This window comes from Pteropus vampyrus, unplaced genomic scaffold (genome assembly GCF_000151845.1).
Source record: "Pteropus vampyrus isolate Shadow unplaced genomic scaffold, Pvam_2.0 Scaffold253, whole genome shotgun sequence".
NCBI lineage: Eukaryota > Metazoa > Chordata > Mammalia > Chiroptera > Pteropodidae > Pteropus > Pteropus vampyrus.
In genome coordinates this window covers 1028380-1036801 of record NW_011889034.1, presented here as the reverse complement: position 1 = coordinate 1036801, position 8422 = coordinate 1028380, and the positions used below count along the sequence as shown (strand labels likewise).

At 63.3% G+C, this 8422-nt stretch overlaps 1 protein-coding gene across 1 annotated transcript in view; it reads left to right on the top strand.

Moving 5' to 3' along the window:
* The first annotated feature begins 1541 nt into the window (after nt 1-1541).
* MXD4 (MAX dimerization protein 4) overlaps nt 1542-8422 on the top strand; it is an 11668-nt gene continuing 4787 nt past the window's right edge. Inside the window, exon 1 of the mRNA XM_011374698.2 lies at nt 1542-3346. Coding sequence (XP_011373000.1) covers nt 2709-3346 — 638 coding nt within the window. The 5' untranslated portion in view covers nt 1542-2708. The remainder of the gene's footprint in view (nt 3347-8422) is intronic.

Genomic DNA, 8422 nt, shown 5'->3' with positions numbered 1-8422 from the left:
CCTCTCGCGTAAACAGTGCCACGCGTACAGCCCGGCTGCCCGGGGTCTCCTCCCGCAGTCGCTCCCCGCCCCCAACTTGTTCTGGACTTTTCCGGGCAAGAGAAAAGTTGTCAGTGGGTGTTGGCCGGTGCCTTTTGGGTCCGGGGAAACTGAGGCTCGGTGCAGAGCAGTGTAGGGTCGCCTGCCCTGACGGCTGCTCACGCGGGGGGGTGGGCGGCGTCTCTCCGACTGTCTCCAAGGGTCCAGCCCTGCTGCTAGGCTGAGTACCCCCACCGCCTGTGGCTGGACAAAGAAGGCATGCAGAGGCCCTGCCCTGGGCCCCCACTCCTCCACGGTCCCCACACTCCTGCCACAAGTGAAACTCGTGGGACAAGTATAGGAGTCCCCTTCTTTGGGACAGTGGGCCCTGTTTAATGGGGTGGGAAAAGGGTCACGTAGTGGCTTCTCCCAGTGCCAGTAACACTCCTCTGGCTTTTCCCCAGGCTGCAGAACCCCCCGAGGGTGTGGTGCGCATCCCTGGGTGGGGACTGAGGACCCTCAGCTAGGGCTCCTGTGGGGTTCCACTCTCCTGGACGCCATGAGGACCACAGGACACTTGGCACTGTCCACGGCCCACTTTGGGCCTGGACGATGTAACCAGGCTGGGAGCTGCTCTGTCGGGGGGCTTCTGGGCCCTTTGGCAGAGGGTGCAGCTCATTCCTGTGGCCTGCCGGTTCTTGGGAAACAGAAAGGCTGGCACAAGGACCCAACTCCTGTGACGTCCTGGCACCCTGGGCCTGGCAAGGAACTGGTTGTCTCCATCTGCACTGCCTTGGGCGTGCCTCTGAGTCCCAGCCTCTGGTCCCACATCGGGGACAGTTTGGGGAAGGACAGGCATGCCGGGGGAGCATCACGGCCTCGGGCCTCCTCGTGGAGCTAGCCAGGCCCCTCTGCTGTTGGCTCTGGCTGTCTCAAGTGCCCTGCCACCCAGGGGAAACTCCGGTGTGACCTTGGACTCCCGTGGCACTGGGCACCCAAAGCTGACAAGCAGTCTCAGCTGAGGCTCCATGAGTGCCCGCTCCGTACTGAGTGTTGTGCGCATGTGTTGACAGTCACCCAGCCCCATGAGGGGCTGTTACTGTAACCTCCATTTTAGGGCCGACGAAATGGGCCAAGAGGGGTTCGACTATTTGCCCGGACCACGCTCCAACCTCTGGGACTCCCGTTCGGAGGAGGGGTCCTGGCTGCCCACAGTCTGCTGGGGCGGAGACCTTGAGGGCACTGGCGAGGGACCGAGGGTCTCTGGGCTGGGGCGCACCTCCCTGCTACTTCTCTGGGCAGAGCCTGACTCCCCCAGTGCCTGAGGCACCCCAGGCTCACAGAGATGCCCTCTGAGGCTGCCCCGGCCCAGCCGGACCTCAGCCAGCCCAGACCAGGGGTGAAGGCAGACCAGGGCCCTGACCTGGCAGGACAGTCTCACACCTGTAAGGCTTCTCTGTCCCGCCAAGGGGAGGGTAGGGAGGGGCACAGCTGGGAACAAGGTGAGGGGAGGGTGGCAGGCAGTGGGGCAACGTGCACAGGTCGAGGTGGCAGCCGAGGGGCCGCCAGGGCGCCAGCAACGGCTTTCGGAGGCAGCTGTCAGGTCACTGCTGCGGTCAGGTTCTGTGGGATAGTGGGCAGAAGGTTGGCTGCCTCGAGGCGATGAGGTGAGGGGCCAACCAGGCAACGCCAGGCAATGCTGAGCGTAGCCCGGCCAGGCCATCCCACGTCCCCAGGCCACCGTGGGAAGAGTAGCTCACAGCAGGGCACTCCTGGGACCTGTGTCGGGACCATGAGGGCTCCGGGTCCTTTTCCACGCCCCGGCTCTCCCTCCAGGGTGGAGTCCAGATCAACTTGCAAGGGGCTGGGTGCATGGGCTTCTCTACATTGTAGTACACTGGCTGACCCCTGCATCCTTCGAGTGGGCAGACCTACAGACGCACACTGCCGGGCTGTGGTTCAGGCTGGGAAGGAGCTTGGTGGCAGTGCCCCCTCCTGGCCCTGGCCGAGGTTCCGAGGCTGTGTGCCCAGCCCACGTGACCAGCAGGCCCTTGAGGGCTCTGGAACCTCGGTCTGGAGGAAGTCCTGGGCTGCACGGGGAGGCCCAGGAGTGGCCACTCTGGTGGGAAGAGGGTGGCCTCGGGCCCTAGTTGGCTGTAATGGGGCCACAAACCATGGCAGGTGGCAGAGGCTAGCAGGACTGGTGTCTCCCAGTCCCGAGTCCCGGGAGTAGGAGAGAGTGAGGGCAGCAGACGGAGGTCAGCAGAAGCTCCCGGAAGGGGTGAGGGGCACAGGGCTTGGTCTGGGTATGCCCTGAGGGCGGTCTGGCCCTCCGCTCATGTGGGAAGCAGCCAGGGTGGCCTGGGAGCCCTGTCTGGCTCGAGAGGTCTCCACCTGGCTTGGGGGTGACCTGGAAATGGGAGCTCAGCTACACTTCTTGGCTGCCCTGCAGGGCAAGCGCTGTGGAGCTGCCCGCTGCAGTGCTCAGGATGGCCCTGTCTGCTCGGGCCAGGTGAGCAGAGCCACAGCAGCGGACAGGGCCTCGGCCACCAGAGAGGCCGCGCTCGGGCCCAGAGTGGCCACTCGCTTCGGACCTGGAGGGAAGCAGAAGGGCCCGATTTGGACTTTCTGCCACCCACCAGCCCAAGAAGCATCTGAGCCTTAGAGGCTCTCTTTTGGGCTGGTGCTTCATGGGCTGGCTCTGCTCCGTCCCTGGGTGTCCCCATGGGTGCGATGGGCTATGGTCGTGCAGGCGAGTGAGCCTGAGGGGGTGGGGAAGGTGCTCTGGGCGGCGATGTTGGGGCAGGACCGCCTCATGTCCTGAAGTCCTGGCCTCTGTGCTCACGTGCTGTCGCCTTCTGTGCCAGCCCCTGTGGCACAAGGGCACTGCTGGCCTCGGACAGCAGGGAGCGGGGGAGGCAGGTGGCCCAGTGCCCAGGCAGCCTCGGGGACACAGGGTGGACCAGCCCTATTACTGGCCACCGCGGCTCCTTGGGCCTTGCCTACCCCTTCTGGAAGGGGACCCAGACTCTCCTGCTGGCCAGGATCCCCACATACCTCACTTGGCAAGCTGGGTGGCCCTGGGCATTTCTGGATATGGCTGTACCTCTGTATCTCCTGCCTTCGTCACTTGGTGCGAGGTCGGCAGCTGTGCACCTGCCCCAGCCCTCCCCATGCTGGACAGCCCTGGGGCCCAGATCCTCCGCACCAGCCTGCAGACACCCGGGCCCCTCGGCGGGGCCCGCGTGCTGGTGGTCAGGCGCTGGAGTGAGCTCTGTTTTTCTATCTCTCTAAACAGGTCTTCACACAATGAATTAGAAAAGCACAGGTAAGTGTCCCTTTGCCCCACCCCCAGTCCCCACAGGAGCTGCCTGACGTGTCCCACCCACTGTTCTGCTGAGGGGCTGTTGTAGCCAGACACCCCTCCCCTCCCCTTGTGTCCTGGGCATGGCTGACCGTGCTTCCAGGCTGTGCCCTCGTCTTGGAAAGGGCCAGTCCTCGAGGAAGAGGCCCGGCTCTGCTCCCAGGCCCTCTCATGCTGGGAGGCAAGGGTGGGGGCTCAGCCTGGAGTCCAGAGCCAGCTGTGGGTCAGGGACTTGGGACAGGGCCTCTTGCGTGGTGTGGCACTCAGGGCCAGCTCCCTGGAGGAGGAGGTCCACGTACTTCGGGGCACCTGAGCCTCCTTGGGGACGACATTTTAGCCCTTAGGATACTGACCTCTTGGCCTGGCCCCCCGTGCCCTGCCTTCCAAGGAGCTACTTGCTAGAGCCTCGTCTGGGGGCAGTGAGGAGGGTGGCCAGCCCCTGGCCGCGTGGGCCTAGAGGGACGCTCTGGCCCAGGGCAGGATCCAGGGGAACCTGCTTCGCGTTCACCCGCCGGCTGCAGGGCCAGCTCCACTCGGCCCTCCTGGGGGAGGGGACTTTGCAAGAAGCAGAAAGAGCAGCATGGTCACCAAGGAGTCTCCCTGCTCCAACCCCAGTCACCCCGGCTCCCGTACCTTTCACTGGTGGGCATCCCACCCCTGGTTGGCCCCGGCTGGGCTGCTCTGGGTGTGGGCCTCACTCGGCCCACGGGGACTCTGTGACCGTGCACCAGCTCTGCGGTGGAGACGAGGCCCTGGCAAGCTCGGCCCCTGCGGCAGGCACCCTCGAGGCTCATCTCTCCAGGTGGTGGGAGCTGTGGGTGGGCATGGTGGCCCCACAGGCAGCAGCCCCAATGCCAGAACCAGGAACGGCCCCAAGGGACACCGGGTGGGAGCTTTGTCCTGACCTTGGCTCCCATCCGCGAAGTGGGCCTGTTCTTCCTTCCCTTCCGGGGTTGGAGTCGGGGGTCTGCATACAAGTTGAGCTTTCCTGGCCTGCTCTGGGGCAGCTTGGAGCTTGCCCAGGTCTCTGTGTGCTCCCCCGCACCTACCCCCACCGCAGCACCAACTTCCGCTCCCCTGGGATCGGGCCTCTGCTGGGCGGGCGCTGGCTAGGGACAGAACGCTGTGTTCTCTAGAGGAGCCGCACTTCCTGGACTGGCCCTGTGTTTGGGGGTCTCCCGAGGCCATGGAGGTGGGGCAGGTGCAGGAGCCCAGAGAGCCAGGCGGCCACGTGGGGGAAGGCTCCCTGGGGGTGGTGCCTGGGGCAGCAGCCCCTCAAAAACAACAGACAGAGGGGATGGCGTTGGGGGAGAGTGGGTGGCAAGGGCATAGCAGCCCTTCGAAGGAGGACAAGGGCTGGCCTTTGACGGCTGCTCGTTGTCCCTGAACTTGGCCTCAGCCACCTCCCAGAGCTTGCCCTTAGTCTGGGCCTCACAGGGCCCTTTGGGTGGATGGGCAGCCCGAGCTTCGGGAGGGTTCTACCCAGTGCAGGGGCCTCTGTTCTGGGCTGGCCACTCTGCCAGCGTGGACATCCCGAGGAGCCCACAGGCCTGGAGCTTGAGACCCTAGTGGGAACCTTGGTCATGGCTGTACCTGTGGCTGCCCAGTGCTGACGCCGGATGCTCTTGGCCTCTGGCCACAGGAAGGACTGTGTGCTGTCCCAAGGAAGGAAGGAAGCACCTGGCTGGGTCACCCGGCCAGTCCCCAGGGAGGCAGGCTCTAGACATCGTCTTCTCTGGAGGTGTGCCCACCTTGGGCCTGGGGGACTTGCTCTGAGCGGCCGGATCTGCCCCAGGCCACCCAGCCCGGCCCTGTCCCCACCCCTCCCCCACAGACAGCAGCTCCAATGGGTCTGCTAAGGCCAGTTCTTGGCAACTGGCGCTGGGGATGTGGTGGTCATGGAAGCCACGTGGTCCTTGACAGACTGACCTCCCCCTTCTTGCCCAGCTCCAGGCTTGAGCTTTTATGTGTGCAGGAGACGGGGCCCTCAGTGCCCCCTGGAGTGGCAGGGCCCATCCCAAAGGCTGGCCCAAGGCCCTGAGTTAGACCCCCACCCTGGCACCGAGATGGCTGTCCAGGTCTGGTGGACCACACCCGATGCAGCCACACGTGGCCTTTATAAACCTCACAGCAAGAAAATGCAGGTGAGCCGGAGAAGGGGGCTGCCCTGCCCCCGTCCCAACCCCAGTGTGCTTCCTAGTGACAGCCAGGCCAGGGGTGTTCAGAGCGTGGCCTGCCAGGAGACTGGGACCCTCCCCCTCAGGCACTGGGGTCCGGGCCCGGCTGCTCTGTGCCCTCCAAGAGCAGGGCTTGCAGTCAGGAGCTAGGGAGGGCCGGTGCTGCTGGCTGGGCTGTGGCCGGCCACGGGGGACGGGGCTGTTAGCACTACTGCTGTGGTCCCCAAGGCAGCTTCTGCCTCCTCCGTCCACACAGGGTTCCTGCAGGAAGTGGTAGGTTTCCAGAGCTCTCAGGAGTGCTGGGGACAGCCACAGGGCCCTGGCGGAGGGCTTGGGCACTGCCACCACTTCGGGGGAGAGCTTCGTGAGAGCCCAGTGCAGCCCCGGTCTGTGGGGCCTCAGCACCCCTCCAGCCCAGGGAGGGCCTGGGCTTGTCCACTCCCCGCAGGGAGAGGACTCTGGGCCCAGGAGGGCGGGGACCTGCCCGGAGCCCCACAGCCAGCGCCCCCGGGGCTGGGCGAGCACGTGTCTGGTGTCAGGCACAGCGTGGGTGGAGTCTGGTGGCCTCTCTGTCTCTTGAGAAGTGTCTGCTTGATACAGTTTCTGAAGCAGACTGTTCACGTTCGTCACGGGTGCTCGTGGACCTCCCCTGTGCCCCCTGCTCCCCGAAACCATCCTGGGCAGCTAGGAGGCACCCTCCTCCACACGGGTTCTGACTCGGATAAGAGCGACCTGTTAGCCGCTTTTTCCTAACTTGACGTTTCACCCTGCACCACCTGAGCGCTGTCCACCTGTGGCCTGGGCCATCCTCTGCCTCGTCCTGGCGCCCGCACGGGACACGCGGCCGCACTGTGGGTTCTCAGCCTGGCTCTCTGGCTAACGCTGACGGGCTGCAGTGAACGTTGGAAACGCAGGCCTTTGCGTGTCGGGGGGGTAGTTTCGTGGGACCCAAATCCAAGAAGTAGAAGTGCCGGTCAAGGGTCTGAGTCGCTGCGATGGCCCTTCAGGACCGCCGTCCGCCGACAAAGCCCGAAGGGGCCCGAGCGCTGGCCGAGCCGACAATCAGTCACTGCTTTTCATTTCCGCCGGGCTAGCATCTCCTCCGTGAGTTCTCATTTCCTAAAAACGGCGAGGTGCAGTCCGTGTTGTGTTAGATCAGCCGTCTGTGTTCTGCAACCTGCCTGTTTGTGTCCTTTGCCGTTTTCACATCGAGATATTCCTCTTTTTATTTTTGATGTGTATGAACTCAAAGTGTCATGAATACTAACCGTTTGTCTTTTATGTGTATTGCAAATATTTTTTCACTGTTATTTGTCTCTTAGCTGTGTTTTTTCTTTCCTGTACAAACGTGTCTTTCTGATTGTAAAACTAATGTGTGGTTTTTTAGCATAGAAAACCTGGAAAATACCAAAAAAAAAAAGTACAAAGCCAAAGAAATAAACGTTGCCAACCGCCTCGCCCGGAGACGCATGCCTCCTGCCTTTCATTGTGTCCTGCTGCGTCTCTGTGTGCGTCTGCCGCTTTATTTTTTTGATCAGTGTTGGGTCACTTGTTGGGTACATAGGTAGTCCTGCGTGCGGGGTTTTCCACTGAACACTCATGATGAGAAAATGTAGAATATCCTGAAATGGTGACATCGTTGGTAGTCTCTGGGTGGTGGAATTTGGGGGTCCTTTTCTTTCTGCTGATTTGCATTCTCTAATTTCTCACAAAGACCACTGAGTGTGTAGTTAAACGGTAGATTGTCCCAGCTGCCTTTCCCTGTGGAACATGTGGACCAGGTGGCGGGCGGTGGCCCCATGGCGGAAGGGGCGGGTCTCTGATTAGCGAGCCCCTCCTGGAGCACAGCGCTCCGCTTCTCTGCCCAGCAGCCCTGGCCCCATCCTCAGCGGGTCTGGCTCTCTTGGAGGTGAGGAGACCGAGGTTCCCAGACTGGGGGTCAGGGTCATGCAGCGGTGGCCTGCGACCTGGAGACGTGGGTTCCGGGCCCCGCCATTGTGTCCCTTTCCCCAGTCCTGTGTCCGTGTGGGGTGCAGACTCGCCTCTGAAGATCCTTCCTCCTCGAGGCAGAGCCCGGGGCCTGCTCCGCACGCCGGTACCCGGGCCCCGTCTGTTCAGGACCCGGCTCCTCACGGCTTCGTGGCCAAGCACGGCCTCTGTCTTGTGGCCTGGAAGGTCCTCCTGAGGTCCACCTTGGTTCACCGGGAGAGTTTACAGGATGTGGGCTGCCGGCAGGGAGATGTTTCATCAGCAGGAGGGATGTGGGTGACAGACCAGGCCCCCAGGTGGCAACGAGGTCAACCCTCCTGCAGGGGGTTCCTTGCTGGGCTTCAGGCACCCCCTCGATGAGGTGGCCATCCCTGCCTGCTGTCCTCCCGGAGTCTTTAGGGCCGAGCGAGCCTGGGTTTGCTTGCAAACCTGGGAACGGAGATGAGAGGTGGGACCGCCAGTGCGGGAGCCCCTGGGAGGGGCATGTGTGGCTCAGCCACGGCTGGGCAGTCCTGCCCCTGTCCCCTCCTCGGACCTCAGCCCGCGCAGAGACAGCCTCAGTGGACCACAAGGGCTCGGGTGCCCTGCAGACGCTGGGTCGGGTGGATCCCATAGGGTGGCATCACGGTGGCCAGAGCATGCTTTGGGGGTGGGCTTTGGCTGCCCCCGTTTCTACCCGCCTGCCCTCCCAGACGCATGAGCCAGGAAGGGCAGCCAGCCTGAGGCCCCTCTGTGTCTCGTGGTTCCAGTTTTGTGAGACCACGTTAATCTGCATGGACTTGGGGACAAAGTCTGGAAAGAAGCGATTTTCAAAGGGTCACAGCTTTGAGGGGGCAGTCCTTGGCCCTCCCTGACCTGGAGGGACTCATGTGTC